We start from the raw sequence: 21,520 nt of genomic DNA, 5'->3' as shown, positions 1-21,520 counted from the left end.
ATATAGATCTGTGTGTATATATATATATATATATATATATATATATATATATATATATATATATATATATATATATATATATATATATGTACACATATATATATAGAGAGTAAACGCATAAAAATTTATAATCCTACTGCACCTACTAATGGATTCATGTTAGCTTTTGCTGGCCAAAGAAACAAGAAAATATTCAGACGAACGTGTTCATGGCCACCTTTCTATTCCTTTGATTCTGAACGCACTATCCCAAGCGCCATTAGCACAGTGCACCTTTAGTCATGTTCCACAGGCTGGCGCAGACCTCCGCTGTTGGCGTATCAGTCTACAGTTACTAATGAGCGATAAATTCTGGAGAACATTACGAAAATTCAAGAGCAAGCTTTGGAATTCTCTTCCTCGCTCCGTTTTCACTGACTTTGAAGAAACAATTTGATCCTACACTGATATATTATTCATTCCTGATATATTACCCAACATGCAGTCCAACCACTGGGAAATTTTCACAATAAAAAACTTTAGATTCAACAATGAATTGATCTTGAATCAAAGGCAACGTCGGCAAAAATAATTACACTAATCTATAAGAAAATAACAGAACAACCAAAGAGGATTCCGGAACAACAACAGAAGCTTGAAATTCAAGGTTACAGAGGCTTCCTACACCCCCGAAATAAACATTGTTCAAATACTGGCACAAAATCACTGTACACAGACCAAGCGTCGTAGCCTTCAACTTGAGCGTAAACAAACTGAACTGTGTACCATTGACTACACTGTTCTTACGTTCTCTCGTTGATGCTGCTCAGATATTGTAATGTTCGTCGCATCTGCTGATTAATCATCAGTCATTGCAGGCACATATTTACAGTTATTCCATTTTTTTTCTTAAATCAAGTGCCAAAATATATACAGCCTTCGCACGGCGGCTCCAAGAACGAGAGAATTTAATGTTAATACCATCCAAGAATTTTGCCAGTCATCCTACCATGAATTTCTTGGATTTAGCTGCAGAGGGTGACACGTCTTCATTTTGTAAATGGATAGATTTTAATTTCATGATTGTATAGAGTTCTTATTCAAAACTTATTGAATAGCGGAAGGAAGAACATTCACTGCTCTCTCTCTCTCTCTCTCTCCTCTCAGACACAGTTTCAAGATACTACTGCATCCTACTTGCAATGGTTTTCTAACGTTCAATACAACGTTTCTCACCTGACCCCTACCCGTCTCCAACATCAATTTTAATGGGGCATCACAACAACGTGAAGATAAAATAACTTTTAATTATTTACGAAATGCATATGTGAAGCTGACGAAAATCAAATTATCTGACAGTGGGACACTGCGGAGAGAAAAGGACAACTCAAGAGTTTTGAGGCAGACTTATCAGCAGTAACAAACAAGTGATCAATCAAAAGATAAAACTTCCAAGACTGGGAAAAACATGTCAAGTTAATTGTGATGCTAAAGAGGACGGATTATAATATATCCTTCAAGCACGAACAACAATTAAACCATCCTCCCTCTCTGGCGCCAAGAGCCCCTGCTGAATTATGCTAAATAATGAATTTACAACCAAGCGGTTAACGAGGCCTCCGTCCTTGACTGAAGTCCTAGTAGTTCGACCCCTTTTTATGAAGACGAGGCAAATTCCCGTTCTACGTTGCTGTGTGTGATAACTGAAGCCGCAGATTTATTGATCAAAAATTTATAGTTACGATATATTTTGATTATGAAAGGAAAGGTAACAATAACAATGTTATATAGTTCAGGCACAGTAACAGGTCTCTGCAAGGCGGAACGGCAGTCCTTGTACAATTATTCATACTTATCAAAATTAAGCAAAAGATACCGACTGTACCAATTCCTGTTAAACTTTTGTACTGTCCAAAGGGATTTTGAGGTACTCTCTCTCTCTCTCTCTCTCTCTCTCTCTCTCTCTCTCCACGTAGGGATCACATGAGATGCACGTTCTCCAGAAGCATACTAAGGCGCCGGGTCCCTGTATGTTTGTTCATGTTGACGAAGGCCACAAACTTGCTCGTCCAAGATTAACAGAACTCCGATCTTGGACTAATGCTAAAAATAATCCGAGAAGAAATATTCATTCTGCCAATGTAAGTACTATGCCCATTCTGTAGCAGCAGCTACACAACTCTGCATACTCACAGCGAATATAACTTCTATTCTGCATATTTTGCATCAATGTTATTGTACGTACGTGTTTTTATTTTGTAAAATAAACAGACGCTCTCCTGCAAGAAAGAATTCAGAAGAATGTCTGTCATCTTGAACGGTTAGATTTCGCTCTTCAATATACAAAAAAAAAAAAAAAAAGCATGAACACAGTGTTGATATTCACTATATACTGAAGGAAGGAAATCCTGCAGAAATAATAGACGTGGCGGCTCACAGATTATATTAAACTCTATGGTAGCTTGAATTCTCTACCGTATAGCCTAGTAAGTCCTTGTGAAAGGCATACATCCAGAAAAGAAAGGTGACGCGTGCTTATTTCTGCATTCGTAAGCAAAATTCCTGTTTCTGTTTCTCGTGGGCAAATTCCAACAAAACAGACACAAATACACACACACAAGCACACATATATACATACATACATACATACATTCAGATCATTTATACATCCATAATATGTACCCATAAATCTATGCTCGTTTATATCTATCTAGAGACGTATAGTATCAAGACGTCTTATTATATTCTCTCTCTCTCTCTCTCTCTCTCTCCACCTCAATCTGCGACCCTCAACAGTCAACAAAAGCCATCTGCATAATTCAGTGATGAAGGTAACAGAGACATTCTGGAATTTCAAGGACACACGCCCATACTGTTTCTCTTCCCGGCCGGTTCAAGGAGAGAGAGAGAGAGAGAGAGAGAGAGAGAGAGAGAGAGAGAGAGAGAGAGAGAGAGAGAGAGACTGCACTTTTCATGAGCAATATGACCACTAGTTTTCAAAGGTAATAGATTCATACTTCAGTTTTTAAATTATCCCAAAAATTTATTCAATAAAGCCGGATGGGATAAAGTTATTTTTAGCGTTAGAAAAAGTATCCTTTACAGTTGTAAAGCGTCAAAGTTAATGGAGAATAGTTGTCATTTTTATTTTACCACAAAAACTTAAGGAACATCTTCATCTATCAAACTTTAATTCAACCCCCCTCCGTTGATCAAGGAATCAAAATGTAAATATGACCACAGCTGAATAGTATAAATATTATTAACTTCTGCTCGCAAAAGAACTCGAGACATCCACTTCTGGATTTATCAAATTTCGATAATCTAACTATGCTTTCTTTTGACCTTTCTGTTTGTGGAGTTTCTACTTCTATCAGGACCACTCCCTTTACCACTTACAAAGATTAGGCTATCTTATCGATATAGTAAATCTCTCTCTCTCTCTCTCTCTCTCTCTCTCTCTCTCTCTCTCTCTCTCTCTCTTTCACGAGCGGGCACACACATACACAATCATTTTTTAGTACCTTACAGATTTTCATGTCAACATGAAGCCAAATATTTTAACTCTTTGTAATCGCATCTGTTAAAAAACTCGAGAGAGAGAGAGAGAGAGAGAGAGAGAGAGAGAGAGAGAGAGAGAGAGAGAAACATAAAAATCATGGTGCAGAAGACTCCTTGCAAAACTACATGGAATGCATTGCAAGTGTTAGGTAACTGATCCCCGTTTGATCGGCAATATGGCCTGACTCTCAAATTTACACAAGACATTTTGAATTAACTCAGACACACTGGTGTGTTCAATTAGAGCCAGCTTCTGCGCACTGGGGTCTGGAAGATAAGACCTTGCAACTATATACGTACATACTAGACACATACACAATTTACAGGTGAATGTTTGTATTTAGTTCTGTATACATGGATGTTTAACAGCCCACTTGGATTATGTAATATATGTATATGTATGTGTATATATATATGTATGTGTATATATATATGTATGTGTGCGTCTGTTTGTTTGTTTGTTAACGTAAAAAACATCTTACCTTCTTCGTAGTCATGGTAGGTACTGGCAGCGAGATAACACGTGAGTTTTTCACTGATTGTTATCAAGTTCACACCGGTCTAGTTTTCAAATTAATAACAATTTTATTGGAGCACCTTTTTCTTTAGTCTCTGTACCACTGATTGTTAGTTTTCTGTAAACGAATATACACCACTTTATTTAGTATAATTATGAGTTCATATAAAAATAATTATGTGAAACGCATTTGACTGGAAAAATCTGCTGCTTCGCATTAAAAATAAAAAAATAAAAAAAATAATAATAGTAATAAATATATACATATAAATTATATAATTATACATAAATATATAAAATTATGTACTTGTTGAGGTTATAATTTTTATTTTCTTATTCCCGTTTGTTTTCATTGTGTTTTAGTTCAAAGGCATCCAGCCGTCCTTGCAGGCTCGGAAAGACCCCAGTTTTTGTTGTGTTACAACGACGTCAGCAGACACTTCGCTGGCCGAACTGTGCACAGCTTGTCTACTTGGGATTATATTATTCAGTTCCATTAACTATATATAATATATATATATATATATATATATATATATATATATATATACACATATATATAATATATATATATATATATATATATATATATATATATATGTATTGTACAACACAACATTTTATAACTAAACTCGATTCTATAGTTCTAATCTTACTTTCATATTACCTATCTATAATATTTTCAAGTCACCTAAGTTAAAGTTGGAGTTAAAATAATATAACCTAACAATGTTGTCTAGAAGCCAACCAGACAATATTGCAAGGACAGTCACGTAACACCCATTTCATCATTTATGGCTTCAGAGTATTATTACAAAGGGTAACGTCGAGATAGTAATGGTGGAACTTTCTTATTTAACAAAGAGCATCAAAATGGGATTCACGGCGAATCTTGTTTTTCCACATTTTTAACTTATTTTATGTTGTATATATCGTATGTAAACTAGTTGTTTTTCCTTGTTATATTTAATGTTAATTATCGCTTTTATTAATAAAAAAACTGCTTTTGTAAATGAACAGCGTGGGTTCAACAATTTATAGGTCTTCGATGTATGCTACAATCTTTTCGAATGCGGTGGCTTATCATTCTACAGGAATTCAATATATATATATATATATATATATATATATATATATATATATATATATATATATATATATATAGAGAGAGAGAGAGAGAGAGAGAGAGAGAGAGAGAGAGAGAGAGAGAGAGAGAGAGCCACGTATGCATATGCCAAAAATGAATGTAAGTGTGGATGCCAAATGCAAATGAGAAAAATAGGTTGAAGTTGTAGAGGAGAATTGATTCCGGAGTATAAGAAGAATTAAAAGGGCGAGAAATGTGGAGATACAAGGGATTGGAATACAGTACAGTTTATGTGTAATGACAGACCAGTGTTTCTTAAATAGTTTGGCACCTACAAACAATGAAGGGTGATGTACGTGAAAAGTGTACTGTACATTTGAAAAGTGTTAGAAGGGAAGAGGAAAGACCTAGACACGAATGAAGGATGGGGCGAGAGGGGTGGTGGAAAGAAGGGCCTCTACATTCCGGAAGCGGGAGTCTATGCAGATAGAGGTGAACGGCAAGTGTGTGTGTGTGGGTATGTGTGTGTGTGTGTGGGGGTCCGACCGTGAGGCTTCAGCGTAGGCGTATGAATCAACTAGTGCTATGGAAGTTGTCTGCACAAGGAGCTTAATCACATATAAGCAATTTTAAATGAGAAAGTCATATATATGATCGTGTTTTCGTTGTTTTCGTACAGCACATGTGCAGTCTTGTAAATTTCACACCAGAGAGCAAAAGCACTATGGAAACTGACGAGTATATTCAAGTGAATTATTCGAGTCTCATGCCGTAATAACGAGGAAATCAAACCAGTTACGGGAGCAGGAGGTTCCATAGCAATAGCGAGCAACAAGTTCTACAAAGGGGAAGTACTCTATCGAACCAGTCTTACTAGTCAAGCTAGGTGTTTCAAGTTACGAAATGTGACTCTAAAAATAATTCTACCGAGATGGGAATGTTCCCCTTCTTGCTTCTACATATGTTACTTGTTGGATAGTAAAATGGTCTTCAGAATAAGGAAAAATGGACACTGGCAGGAAAGCCACATTATAAGGAAATAACACCGATTTATTCTTTAATATATTGAAAAATAAATGTCCCTCCTAAACACCATAAAGATTACTTCGCAAGCAGAATTCCTTCGAGTGACACAAGGTCTAGAGGAATGCCTAACGGACTCTCCGTTACCAGTTATCCTAGACCTAAATTTTACGGCTTCGCTATCACACCTCATCTGTCCCTCTCTGCCAAGACCATGACTGGCCTGAAGCCTGCTGTTACATTTCCTTTAGGCTGTGTTTGACCTTACACCCAGACTGAACACCCTAAAAAACCGGCCAATATTTCGCGAGTTTATCATTACTGGGGACGGAGGTAACCAATAGGAGAAAGGAATGTGGAGGCGTGGGGCAACCGCAACTGGGGTGTTACCAGATAGGGATTTTGCTCGACCTTTCCGGGCTTGAGAAGGCAGCTGCAGGCATCCGGCGTTTAATTTGTATTGCTGCAAAGTGTACAACACCTTTCACGGATCTGATACGTTCATTTCAGAATCATTTCCCGTTCTGAGATTAGATAACGTTCCCCCTTGACACTCTTTTTTGATTGGTACTTGACTTTCTTGCCGTTAAAAAGAGGAAGTGAATTAGGGAATAGAAGCTAATCTCAACTCGAGGTCGATCGATTTTAACTAATATACAAAGGAAATATCCGATAATGTGATATAAGTGACTGATACTTTTGATACTTTCCACCGCGAGTAGGGATTACATAAAAGTCCTTGGGTTCTTGCATCGATTCTCGTTCTTACAAGCTCTGCCACATTAGGTAAAATATCGTACTCTTAAATGGCTGTCTTTCCAGTTTTATTTGTTCCACAAGCGGTTAAAATGAAACTTAATACGAATATCAAGTAAACTATGATATTAAATAAATCCGCATTCACTGAAATTCGTGACTAAGGGATCTAGGCTAATTTTGATTAATACATTATATGAACAACATTCAAGTAAAATCTCGTACTAATTCAGAATATTCAAGCAGTTTAAACACTATACTGTTAAAATATATTTATCAAATGTTTATATGTAATAATACACTCAAAGGTCTATCAAACTGTGTATGTTTATGGCAAAGCCTCCCCTCCAAAAAAAAAGAAGAAGAAAAATTCAATAAGTATATAGAAAAGCAGTGTTCAGGGACCTTGGATCAGCAAAGCTACTGACATTATGAGGTGGCAGTTGGTAACCGGTCACAAGTGAAGCTGTCATTGATTCCAACATTTCCATACACCTGTGCACACCTGTACGAGTGAAACACCTGTTTCATACCGGTTCAGTCTTCTCCCTACACCTTCATTCGATTGATTTGTTTATTTATTGTTTATGCATAGTACCTCAGACTAGGTATGATTTACCGGTTTTCACGAGAATTCAAAGAATCGAGGACAATGCCCACACTCCTGAATAAATTACAACCTACAGTATGATCATTAACTCATTAACTATCATAAACACGTACTGTAAACTGTAAAGTTACCAAAAATATTAGAACCACAGCATACTGTATACAAACACGACACGCCTTTTTTTTTTTTTTTTTCAAGAGCACTGCCACGCATACAACTAATCTATCTCTTGAAGCATTACGTTTGCCGGAAATGACACGGCTCGGAGCAATAATCTTTAACTCAATCTATACTGTTATTCAGAGTATTAATTTCCAAGGCCACGGAAACCAATACTAAATGCTTGAGTGTAAACTAGTCGAAGGCACAGGGAATGTTTCAGTATATCATAGACACGCCTACAGTCGGACAAATAAGGATAAAAAGTATTACGATTTCTTTGTGTTATCTCATCATCAAAAGAACTGTACTTGAAGTAATCCATTTTCAACTGAAAGAAACTTTACTAACGCGTTTAAAATTAAATGCCATGTACGTTATGGCCATTTACTTCGAGTTGACGGAGGATCATTACTGATACGTGAAACTTATCATGAATATTACCCTGCACGCCAACGCATCAACTGTATAGACTAAAAGAAGCATTTTGGTCAAGTGAAATGTAGGCTACTGTAGATATGCTGAATGAAATAACATGACCACAGACAAATAGAGAGCGGAGTACTTTCCCCACCACAACCGTGGCTGGTTTGCGTGACCTCCTGTTACTTGAAGGTCGGAACTAGGACAAGGCAAAAATCAATAAAGCCCCATTTTCGCAGAGTACGTACTGAAACTTGCATGAGAGGAAAACTCAACATAACGCATACGAACTGGAGTGATAACGCTTGATTTTTCGTTAGTTTGGAACCACGTAAGAATGCGCGTTCCCTAGCCTGTATTTCCGAGATAAAAGAAAATAGGTCGACAACAACTTTCTTGCAGAATACAGAAATTCGAGAATAGGTAAGTTGCTTTTGCACAAATGTCTGCCGATTACCAGAATTGGAAGATAATTGCAACTGGTGATCTTGGCTTCAGGGGAGCGACATAAACCGCGTTACGCGTTACTGAGGCATCAAAGACTGTGCCTTTGATTTTCATACGCTTATGTTTCGGTGAATGAAAAAAATTCTTGAATGCCGGCATTTGCCTTTCACAGAGCAGTTCGCTCGATCAGTTTTTCCCCAGAGTTCACAAACAGTCACAGCAGATTTTTTTTTCTAAATAGCTTTAATGGTGCCTTTGTTCTTAATCTCTCGAGTGTTGATACACGAATCAGCACAAGCACAACATTCCGCCAGTGACACTTCTCACCTTACCAACAGTTAGTAGCAGACTACATCGACTCTGCGGCCGGCACCGCTTCTTATCGTTTACGCAGAGTTGCCAGTTCCATAATTTCGTCACACAGGGCAGCCGGAGGAAAGGGGGACGACTCGCTGGAGGGGTGAGGGGTATGGGGCTTGCATCATCTCATTCGGGGAATATCGGGATGACGGGATTCTACAACATTCGCCTAAATATGATTACGAGACTAGTCATTATTACACTGGTACTTCCGCAATTATTGCCAAAAGCCGCTACATAAGGACGGAAATCGAGATTAACACGATCAGCTTCCAATCTCGAGAGCTCTCAGCTTTTGGGACTTTTCACACTCGGCCCACTTGGAGAGGATCTTGCGTCAAGTTCGCGTTAAACTCCAGCTAGGCGATACCGAGAAACCCTTATTGCTTGCACATATTTTCTTACTTTACTGGTGAAAGGATCACTTGGAAGTTACTAAACGCCTGAAGCCAAGAGCTGGACGGTGCAAGGATATTCGAGGAGAGAAAATAAAATTCGAAACATCAATAGGACTAGCTAACTGAGTTTTACGAGGTTTGTGCCTCCGCATATAATGACGCCAATAAATCATTGGTTACATTTACCATAGCATGGCTTGATTGTCCCCGTGTTAATGGAGAGAGAGAGAGAGAGAGAGAGAGAGAGAGAGAGAGAGAGAGAGAGAGAGAGAGAACATCAGCTCTCTCCCAGCACTTGAGTCGGGGAAACGGAAAACTAACTCCCTTGTCAGTGCGTGATAGAGTGCATGAGAGAGAATCAGCCCACACGAGAATTTCTCTCTCTCTCTCTCTCTCTCTCTCTCTATCGTGTGGGGGAGATTTTCTCCATCCCACACCCACGCGGTGAATTGCGTAACTGGTGGCCTCTAGACGTTGTTTGGTTATATCTAGGGTAAGTCAAGGGCATGGGGCTAGCAGCTTCATCCAGAAATACTGGCAGAGAATCGGAAGGTTAAAACTTCCTTTGAAACTGTATATATATATATATATATATATATATATATATATATATATATATATATATATATATATATATATATATATATATATATATATATATATAGAGAGAGAGAGAGAGAGAGAGAGAGAGAGAGAGAGAGAGAGAGAGAGAGAGAGAGAGGCAGCATCATGGGGATTCTAGAGAGAGGGGAAGACTACCATCGAATGTCACCACCCACTCTTCAGGTCAAACAAATGCCAAACTCTGCCACTCAAGCGAACAGATCCCGTTGCAGCTTAATATCAACCTCAGCAGAATCCTGATTCAATATCCTTATAGGAGTCACTTAGCTGCACATCCTGCGCCTTTTAGGATTAACACAAGGACTCCTACGATAACGAGAAGGCTCAGAGACGTAACTTCTAATCTTGTTGGGAAAATACTGTATATCTGTGAATGCATGCAATGACTATAGCAAACAAGTATAAAATGCGCCGAGCAATCGAGTTTTCTGTACAGCGTATAATCAAGGCCACCGAAAATAGATCTATCTTTCGGTGGTCTCGTGCTATAGCGTTGCCAGACACACGATCATGGCTAAATGTAACCTTAAATAAAATAAAAACTACTGAGGCTACAGGGCTGCAATTTGGTATGTTTGATGATTGGAGGGTGGATGATCAACATACCAATTTGCAGCCCTCTAGCCTCAGTAGTTTTTAAGATCTGAGGTTTCTGTTGTAGCTTTCACCACTGATCTGAAAGCGACTTGAACTTTCGGTATTTCAAGCAATACATCAAAAATAAGTATAACATGAAAGGCTCTTTGCTTCTGCTTGCATCTATGAAATATGCATGGACTTCATAGATGATTGAAACGCTTTATACACGATCAATAACCTACGAGGGTGGATGAAAGAAATATTTTTAACCCTTTTGAAAATATAAATGTACACACATATGTATATGAGTGCGTGTGTGTAAGTTTGTGAGACAGTGTGCGTGCTAGTTACGTTTAAACGTAAATATATATCCAGGACACACGTGCTCAGTTTTTAAATAAAATACCAACAATGAATATATGAGCACAGGCAAAGTCGTTCGAGGGGAAATTTGCTGAGAGTGCATACGATCAACTTCCCGTACGTAGCTATTAACTTTAAACACAACAAAAATCTCTTCCGTGTTTTAAAATATTGATATGTTTTTTTCCCTTCTCAGGCGGGAAGCTTATTGTAAGGGGGGTTAAAAAGACTGTAGTAATAAACATTTCTATTAAAGTTCACTGAAAAGCTGACGCCTGTCTGTTAAAGTGACATGAAAAAATCCTAAGGGCTTAATCCTCATTCTTCCATCTTACTTTCCACTCTCTCCTGACAACTGATTCAGAGTGCAACTGCGAGGTTTTCCTCCTGTTACACCTTTCAAACCTCCTTTATTCTCAATTTTCCTTTTAGCGCTGAATGACCTCGTAGGTCCCCAGCGCTTGCATCAGGCCTGAATCTCGTATTCCAGTTCCAGTTCATATTCCATAAGATTTGTTTACATCAGGTTTCCAAGAAATGAGGAAGGAAGGGGATACGCTTTCATTCTTGAAATACCAAATTTAGAAGAAATTTACATTAGTTACAAAGACAACTCTGATGAAATTAGAGGAAAACTGGAAGAGAAATAAGGACAGATGTGAAATAACAAAAACTGGATAAGGAGAAAAGCGTAGGAACAAAGATATTAATTGAATATCTAAATAACAATAATAATAGCAACATGACCCACTCTGCCCTTTCCAAATCAACTCCGCTCGAAACTTTGTCAGGGAGAAGTGAGTTCTATTATTCACGCCAACCTTTACACGGCAGGACAGGCGAAGTTCTGAACTTACATAAGCATGTCAGACTGACACAGCTCCATACAAAAAGCTCAGAACGCTGTCGGCGAAATATCAGCGATGGTAATGTTGATGATACCTCAAAATGATCAAGAAAGCAAATATGGTTAACAGCAAAGCTACCAGATATGTTTCTAGAAATGTTTGTATTCAATTTTAAATTGATCTTTTCGGGAAGCCTAAATGCCCCCTTATTATTAAATTATATATAATCATTTCTCTTAAAAGATACATAAAAATTATAGCGATGAGAGAGGAGAGAGAGAGAGAGAGAGAGAGAGAGAGAGAGAGAGAGAGAGAGAGAGAGAGAGAGAGAGACTTCTGCTGGAATTCACGCTGCTTACATACCATTTCTGGTGAGAATCTTTTAAAGACATCTTCAAGAAAGAATTTGGCGTTGATTATTTGTTGCGATTATTACAAAATCTCTTGATGGTTCTATAAAACTAAAACTGCGTTTAAACATGAGGCCGTTTTGCTGATTAGCAACATAAGGCTTCTCTTGACGGAAACAAGGGACGATAAAACGTTCTTCTCGGTATTTCAAGAATGAAAGAGTATCCTCTTCCTCATTTCTTGGAAACCTAATGTAAACAAATCTCATGGAATATGAATTGGAACCGGAATACGAGATTCGGGCCTGACGCAAGCGCTGGGGACCTACGAGGTCATTCAGCGCTAGAAGGAAAATTGAGAGGAGAGGAGGTTTGAAAGTTGTAACAAGAGGAAAACCTCGCAGTTGCACTTTGAGTCAATTGTCAGGAGAGGGTGGAGAGTAAGATGGAAGGATGAGGATGTGAATGGAGGTAAAGTAAAAGGAATGAAAGGGGTTGCAGCTAGGGGCCGAAGGGACGCCGCAAAGAACCTTGAGTAATGCCACTACCGCCCGACGGGAACAAATCTTAAGGGATGGGAATTATTGTCTTCTGTAAAGATGATCACAACACTGCAGTTAGGCTGTTCACAAGAAGAGAAGGACTTTGAGGAGCTCGCTTATGGGCACTGAATGCATCATCGTACCTAATGTCCTCACACAGGATGAGAAGCAAATTCAAGCAGAGACTGACCATCCTGGTCTGGCGGGTACCAGTGGAAACTGCTTCCATGGAGATTTTCGCAGCCAGTGAAGTTTATTGTCACGCCAACCTCGAGGGCATTGTAAGCAGCAGCAACAGTGGCCTTTTAATTATTTTACTCTTTAAGACACGTGGAGGTTTGTTTTTGGACATCGAAGACACTCAGCACTGAAGAAACATTATTTAGGATACAATACTCTCGAGCGGAAAACCCCCAACTCAGTGATAAGAGAAGTCACCGGACGGCAAATAGAGGATCCAAGGGGGCCAGGGTAGGGACTGGTTCGTCTTAACCCTTCCCTCCCCCTCCCCCCTTATGGAATGCGTTACGCAATTCGCTTCTCGGCGACGGACGTGGAATATACCCGTAAAAAACAGTACTGGTCGGCATTTACAGACAATAGGCTATACAAACAACACGCCACGGTTAATCGCTCAGTTCTCTTCCATGTTTGCTGAAAAGAGAACTATACAACTTTGTCTTCGAAGCTTATTTAGTTACTGAAGTCATTTTGCATAGGGTAGACTATATATTATTTTGCTCCTTAAAAAATTATGCTATAACAACATGAAAAAAAAACCTATTACAGTATATCTTAAGCAAGAGTTAATACTGTTCACACTACTTCATGCATTTTAAATGCTGACGAGTTATTCTCCACAATATATGTCAAAAAGTGGTTGAAATTTTGATTCGAGTTACTGGAAGAAAACTTTAAACAAAGAAAAAGACATTAAATAACTCCCCTTATACTCTTTCATCATTTCATCATTTCCGGATTGGTGTTAATCCTACCGTTAGTCAATTTAAAATTAAGGGCATTCACGAAACTGACAGAGCAATTATTTCCTTGGTGATATTTTATGATGATAAAAAAACCTTCCCCCGAACAATATGTGATAACAAAGGAAATCTTTTTAGGTTATACAAAGTCCTTCCTTCCTTCGAGATTGGCAATGAATTCTGAACAATGATTAATAAAAAGAGAAAAAAATATCGAAACCGATAAAGCGGGACTGAAGGTCGGGATCGAAGGAATGTCTCTTTCCGTGAGATCGTGAATGTGAACCATGAATAATGTTTAGGATTTTTTATGTTCAAGTCCAGAGGCCGGTGGGACGGGCAACATACAGGGAAGACGAGAGAGGTGGGACGGAGAGGGAGTCACGTTCATCTCCGAAGAAACCGACATCGCCTCATAAGGATTAAAATTTAGGGAAAACTTGAGCAGGAAGAGAATTCCAAATCCTGGTGTGACTCCAAGTCTGGTAAGGAAGGTGCGATTGAAAACGCCACAGGTGAGATGATAACACTAATGAGTAACAGGTCTCACCTTTACACCTCCTCTCTCTCTCTCTCTCTCTCTCTCTCTCTCTCTCTCTCTCTCAGCTTATCTTATCATTACTATGAGACCAAAAGGCACACTTAAGTGATCAGAACGCCTCAAGATAAACCCATTTTCTTCATCTTTGACCCAAAGGTCAAACTGCTTCCCTGAGCAAATAAAGGTGTCAGAAATCTTACACATCTCAACTCATGTGTGAAAGGGTTCAGATTATTTTAATGGCAAAGTCTACAATCAGATAAGGACATACGAGTAAATAAACTTCGATATACTTTCTTGAAAGGTTTCAAGCACTTCAGTTCACCTTGTGTGTATTTCTGTGTATCAATCATTAAAACAGTTCGCTATCTTATCATATCGTCTCACAGACAGACCGCCAGTACGTCATCAGTTAAATATAGCGATGTTGAAAATTTACGTTCTGCGCTGGTGTTAAAAGAGATATGTTTGGATTGAGGCTTTCTCTGAAGGATTTATAAAATCACTTTGGAAGTGAAGTAATAGCAACGTTTATATCAAACTGTTTGCTTAGCTGATACTTTTTCTGCTGCGAAGACGCGCTTGAGACCAATTAGGCTTCTTACAAGTAGGTTTTGGCCATGCTATAATCTTGTTTTAGATACAACAGAAACTTTTCCATCAAGCAAATATTTATAATTAACCTAAATGACAGAGTCCCTCAGAGTCTTTTGTTGTGAAATAAAAAAATGGAAAAATCGACGACAGACACAAAAGCAAAGAAGGGAGCTTCCAGCGAGGAAAGCACACAAACTTGAGCAAGGACAGAACAGGAAGGAGAACACCAACTGAATTTCAGCCTCTCCACAGACGTCGATCTCCGAAGCAATACATCAGACCAGCCATATTAATCTTCCACTCTGACAATGAGGGATGTCCTTCTTAAAGTAAGCATTGCCCTTCTGCGACCAAGCAAGGTGAACCTCCGCAAAGAACGTACTCGACCTGGCAAAGTCCCAGGGTTGTAAAGAGAGCATTAAGGCAATGAAAACTTAAATTAGATCACGGGATGGTACGACCTCTTGAATGATCAATATTTAAATACATAAATAAATGTACGCACACACACATATATATATACATTTATTTATTATTCAGAAGATGAACCTTATTCACATGGAACAAGTCCACGCGGACCGTTAACTTGAAATTCAAGCTTCTAAAGGTTATGGAGCTAATTAGGAAGTAAGGGAAGGTAAGGTTATATGTATGTATATATATATATATATATATATATATATATATATAGAGAGAGAGAGAGAGAGAGAGAGAGAGAGAGAGAGAGAGAGAGAGAGAGAGAGAGAGAGAGAGAGAGAGAGAGAGCGCACTGAAAATTAGCATGCCAGTCTTCTTGAAATCCTTGATTGACACAACCTAAGGACACGGATGCATTTCACAATACGTCTCTGAATCTTATTCTCTGCACCATTAGGCTCCCTTCTAGTTACTTAGCACCAAACACACTGCTGCATCAGAAGCCTCACAAAGCTTTAGAAGCCTTACTCAAGCTCCCAAATATAGAGTTTTTTTTACGTCTTTCATGACAGCTTCATACGGTCTCTTCGATGTCTGTTAAAACAAACATGAGTAAGCTGACGAGCTAAGTACAATATTCCTTCGTTAAATAAAACTACAAGATTTTTGCTTCCATATTTACAGTAACACAGACTGAGATATAATTAACTATTAGTGAACTGACAATGGTTTCGCAATGTAGTGCACTTTAAGTCTTCTTAATTACAAGAATAATAGCATCATATTTACTTATTTTCTAGAATTTCATGTCTGTGAGGTCCCCCTAAAAAAAAAAAAAAAAATTAAGGGGCCGAAATGAACCCATGCCAAAGATGTCGAAATCTGGCAACTTGCTTCCATTTAAAGGTATGTTATCTCCTATATCTGTTACAACATTCTTAATGAGGCAATTAGGGGCGTTAATCAGAATCAAATTGAAAGAAACGAAATTTTGCAATTTTCCGTCTAAGATGGCCTTTAGGATGGACTGAATGAGTACATTTCTGTTACTTCTGTTCGGCAGATCTAAGTTGCGCTTTCTCCGAACACCTGTCTCTGTCGTTAGCCTTCATAGCCACTTTACTCTTATAAAACGGTTCCGTTCAGAACAAGGTCTATAGATTAAAGAGGTCTTCTCAGGCCACCGTAGTGCGCAGGTAGCCGGATGGTGGGAGTTGTGGTGGGTCAGAGCGGTGACGTCACTCAGACCATGCCGTGCCTGAGTAAGCTGTGGAACTTCCATAAGAAAATAAAGGAACTATTCTTTCTGCTTTGTTTTTTTTCATCTTTTTAGAGATTTATATTTTATTCCTTTAGGGAAAATAAAAGTAAGATAACAAATACATAACTTTATTACATTAAAACAACCAAACATATATTTGATGATGTAAATAACTGAAATTTGTTGAGCATTAGACAGTTAAAATTTACAAAATAAATAATGATATATACAAAGTATATGCTTCAATTATGTTCTATATCACGTTGCGAGCTTTTGCATTTTATTTTGCGCTTTTCTTGATGAACTAATACTCCTGTTCAAAACACGAATTCTAAAGAATGTACGACATCTAACAAAAAATTTAATAACTTCGATTGGTAATGTGATGTTATTGCTTTTAAAACACTCGCTAATTAAATCAGTCAGTTTATCTGTGGCGCCTTTTTGCAAGTTTTAAATATTTTTTCCCGTGATAACAGAGAAATATTTTTTCCATTGTTTTTAAATGCACCAAAAAATTCCTCGCTTGGTTGCAACAGCGTTCCATCTCTTGCACTTACGGCACCAATCCACGAACCATCTCCCTTCGTCGCTGCACTTCCAAGGAATTCATATTCAGGAAACTTACGAGCTATATAACCACCAACGTATTGTAAGCCCCCATCTTCCATCGCATTTCCTAATTCTTCTTTTTCAATTTCCAATTCTACATTGCCATCATTTTGCAAATCATTACCAAATTCCACTGGCAAACAAAACGACATAGCCGGCAGGCTTAGCTCTTTTTGGATAGAAGTTTCTTCATCTACATAGGATGCGCTTTGTTCAACAGGAAAGCTGGAAAATGAGGTTGATGTCATCATATCACTATTGCAACTTTCAACGTTGCAGTTTGATCCTAACAGTTTGCTCTCTTTGCCTAGAATGTGGGCTCTGATTCGGTGCTTAAATGCAACGGGTGATGCATGTTGATGACATGAACCCATCTGCCTTATGCAGCCAAAAAAGTGTTCAAGACCATCTTGATTTAGCCTGTAAGTCAGAATATATGATGTTTGAAATATATCTTTGACCATTCTCAGCAGCTTCAATAATGAATTGCATGATTAGATTAAGCCTTTTGGAAAGGGTAGAGCCTATTGCTTTTCATCACTTTCATTTCTTTAGACACCTGAATCACATCATGCAACGTTTTATTTTGTTTGTCCAGATTCATCCCATAGGCATTTCTTGATGGTTTCCTATCACGAGGCACTCGAGAGTTAAATAAATCGAACCAGGTATCTACAAGGCAAATAAACTGACTTGTGGTTTCCAGTCCTTACCTTCAAGCAAACCTTTGTTACCGAAGTACTGAAGACATTTATATGTTGTTTCGAACAGTAATTGCACCGCTAGTTTAACATTCATGCGTTGCATGCCCATTACATTGATGTGCTTTTCAGAGAGCTTATGTGCTGTCCGTAGATCACTTTTGCTTCTCATAATTAACTCCCTAACTGAACCACAATGAGGAAAACCTATCTCCTGACAATACAAATCCATGATCAAGGAAATTATTCCTTATGAGTTTTATTAGGTGCGGTGCATCGGCAAACACATGTACTTCTCTGTTATCATCTACTGGGTTAACAAATGCAGAATTATCTATATCAATGCCTAAGGAATTCCATAAACTAACATTTGTTGTTCCTAAGTCACTAACCATGGCTACTACAGGAAACCCAGCTTTCAACCTGAATAATCAATTTAAAAGGAGATCTTTTTTTGTTAGTGTCGAAATTATAATAAATAATTTGTTTCCAGGAAGTCGTAAGTCCTCTGATCATCGCGCACTGTACTTTGGTATGTTTGGGTGGAAATGGTCAAGGCCGCACCTATAGGTCCGGCCTACGTCACGATCTGTACCTGCGCAGAACGGTCATATTTCGGGTCGGGGTTGAGAAGACCTCTTTAATCTATAGACCTTGGTTCAGAATGTCTGTTTTTGTGGAGTGGTCTAGTCAGTGTGTTTATGCAAATTCCTCTTACGAAGGGTCCCTCCAACCTGTCATTTTCTGTAACAAGTTTAGCCCAAGATGTCTGTCCTTACACACCAACTGTCCAGTGATTCTAACTTGGTGGAGAGATCTTGACCAATATGCACGTTTTGTAATGCACTTTCGCCCATAAAATCTAGTTTATTGGTGAAATTCTGCGTGTGTGTGTGTCTCTCTTTCTTTCTCTGCGAAAACCTAACGCACAAGCAAACCAATAACCAATGCTAACCCAGGCCAAGTCAGTAAGAAGGCTGGGAGAGGGGGCAATAGTAAAAATAGCGCTAAGTACGTGATAAAGAGGTTGGAAACTCATGCATCAAAGGGAACAGAAGCAAGAGAAGGATTCAAAACGTTAGCAGTAGAGGGCTAGTATAGGATTCCCCATCCCTACAGAGAGAAAGTGGTTAAAGGTGGCATGACGGGTGCTGAGAGGCCGCCTAATAATAGGCATTCTTTCTCCTTGAACCCAGTGGATCAACGGTTGAAATTCACAGGCAGCTTATCTTTGTGTCCCGCCTTTATCTAGAGACTTGGTCTTTGCTCCGAGGTGTTATCCAGGTGGTCAACTTGCGCTTTTAACCATGTAATCAGGGTCCGAATGAGGTAATCCTACCAGGTAAAAAATGAGAAATATTTCTGAACTAATGACGTAGTGTACCAGGCCGCTCCCTGTCTGTGGTATGAAAGTTAGATACTGCCAAGAAAGAAAAAAGCCTCTGTGTATCACAGATAAGGGTATCAGTTATAAATTTTAATGGGAAGATATCATAGCCTTCAAGGGATAAGAACGTACTCATTCTCTCTTGTTATTCAAATCTGTCAACAAATAAACACTGTACCATGAATGAAAGGGTAAAGTACAAAGGTACTCTCGAATCAGTCGTACGGACGGAACAAGAGTTGGCACTCCACTGCTTTTATCACCTCTTAAGTACTCCATGTCTCGACGATAATCTAGAAATGATAATAAGTAGAATAAGGTGTGTCTAAAAAAACCCCACTAAAGTGTTTGTTTTGGGTTAAAGTTGTAAAACAACAGGGACAAATTTAATGGCCGCATGAATAAGCTGGAGGCAAGAAGCATTTTTTTCAATGATCCGTTTTATGAGCATATTACTGTATATTTTACAGATTTATACATGCAAAAGTATAGTCAGTTATATTATGACCAAAGGGGCCACTGACTTGAAATTCAAGCTTCCAAAGAATGTTGGTTTCAACCTCCCACTGCAGCAGACCCCACACTGCACCAGTAACTGGTCATGATACAGAGCCAGTGATTTTTCATCGCCCTTGGGGAGACGCGAACCCGCGACATCTGAGTGGCATTCCACGACACTAACCACTATACCAGCAGACCAGCTATATAGAATTGGAATATAAAATATACATTACACACACACACACAATGACAGTTACAGCTCAGTGGTAAATCACTGAGGTCTCATACGGAAGGTCGATGGTTTAGTCTCGTCTGCCGACCATCAGTCGACCCAGTCGTGAATAGTGACAGGCTTCAGCTGAGTTAATAAAAGAGCATTGGTCTAGGTACCTTCTCAGCCTTCTAGCGCCAAGAGCAAAAGAATAAAAATACCCTTGAAGATAGAAGTAGACACGCCTCTGAAAGATCAGAAATTAAGAATCTATATATTCTTTTGAATCTTCTTAATTATTGAGGTCCTGTGTGGAAGTAATAATATATACATACATACATACATACACACACATATATATATGTGTGTATATATATACATATATATATATACAGTATACAGTATACAGTATATATATATATATATATATATATATATATATATGTATATATATATATAAAGTATATACATACATACATATATATATATATATATATATATATATATATATATATATATTACTTCCTCCAGAGAGGAATAACAGAGCGTAAACATACTACCATGAAACACCTTAGCAACTTTTGCTAATTAAACTTCCCCATTCAAAATAAAATAAAAAAATTCCCAAACTAGCCTCACTTTCCCCAATACCAGAGAGCTTAAATGCGAGTAAACCTCTGATGATGATGCGGGAAAACCACAAAGAGAGAGAGAGAGAGAGAGAGAGAGAGAGAGAGAGAGAGAGAGAGAGAGAGAGAGAGAGAGAGGGGAAAACCAGCAACTCCGCCTTCCGAACCCTTATAAAATGAGCAGCTCAGCCAATCATCAAGCACCGACCTCCTTTTTACCGCTGTTTACCCTCAGTGACCCCGTATCTTAGAACCCTTGACCTTTGTGACCTAGATTGGACGACTAGTGGAGTCACTGAAAAGATTCGCATACAGGGATTTCCCTGAGGAGAGAGAGAGAGAGAGAGAGAGAGAGAGAGAGAGAGAGAGAGAGAGAGAGAGAGAACAACGAATCCCAGGAATTCTAAATTTCAAATATTTCCTCCTTGTCCAAAGATTCCATCTCTCTCTCTCTCTCTCTCTCTCTCTCTCTCTCTCTCTCTCTCTCTCTAAAGTGCAGTTCTTTTGGCATCCCTACGTTGCTATGAAAACCAATCCATATTCCCTGTGATGCAGAAAAACCAATATGCAAATCAAGAGAGAAAAACAAACTTTCGTCTGCCATTTGATAAACTTTATTAAAATACTCAAGATTTTTATATATGTATAACTGTTATCAGTAAACAATTATAACTGCTATCACTATCTATCTACAACCACGATTTAGTGTCAATCGATTTAGAGCAAACACCTGACATTGTCTGCTTTGAACCAGTTTACCATCTAAATTGCTGTCATCTAATGGCACCAAAAAAAAAAAAAAAGAATTGGGAAAATTTACAATTATATATAAAAAAAAACATTTGTTCTTAAATATTCCACGTAAATGCTACAAAATTTCTCATAAGTTAATTTACTCTACAGCGGGTCTCTTCTTCATAAGGACACAAATCCTTAACCTAACCTTCAAGGAAGATAAATCATCAAACGAACCTCCTTAAATAACTCGATGCCAGGAGTATTTTTTCACCTCTTTTTTTTTTTTCTGTCTAGCCAATAATTCATTATTCTGGTC

General features: G+C 38.3%; 1 protein-coding gene across 23 annotated transcripts in view; it reads right to left on the bottom strand.

The window, feature by feature from the left end:
• The window catches only part of Hex-A (Hexokinase A), a 94,498-nt gene that overhangs the window by 18,590 nt on the left and 54,388 nt on the right, over positions 1–21,520 (bottom strand). For 3 of the 23 annotated variants that reach the window (XM_067093344.1, XM_067093340.1, XM_067093353.1), the window contains exons 1-2: positions 8,895–8,914; positions 4,023–4,175 (exon numbers count right to left, since the gene is read on the bottom strand). The exons of 9 other annotated variants lie outside the window; for them this stretch is intronic. In XM_067093344.1, coding sequence (XP_066949445.1) covers positions 4,023–4,037 — 15 coding nt within the window. In that variant the 5' untranslated portion in view covers positions 4,038–4,175; positions 8,895–8,914. Of the gene's footprint in view, positions 1–4,022; positions 4,176–8,889; positions 8,996–21,520 lie in introns of those variants that run through there. 11 more of the 23 variants (XM_067093351.1, XM_067093341.1, XM_067093342.1 and 8 more) reach the window with 9 other exon arrangements.

This window comes from Macrobrachium rosenbergii, chromosome 50 (assembly GCF_040412425.1).
Source record: "Macrobrachium rosenbergii isolate ZJJX-2024 chromosome 50, ASM4041242v1, whole genome shotgun sequence".
Lineage (NCBI taxonomy): Eukaryota > Metazoa > Arthropoda > Malacostraca > Decapoda > Palaemonidae > Macrobrachium > Macrobrachium rosenbergii.
Note: the sequence above shows the minus strand (reverse complement) of the source record. Positions and strands in the feature narration are given on the sequence as shown.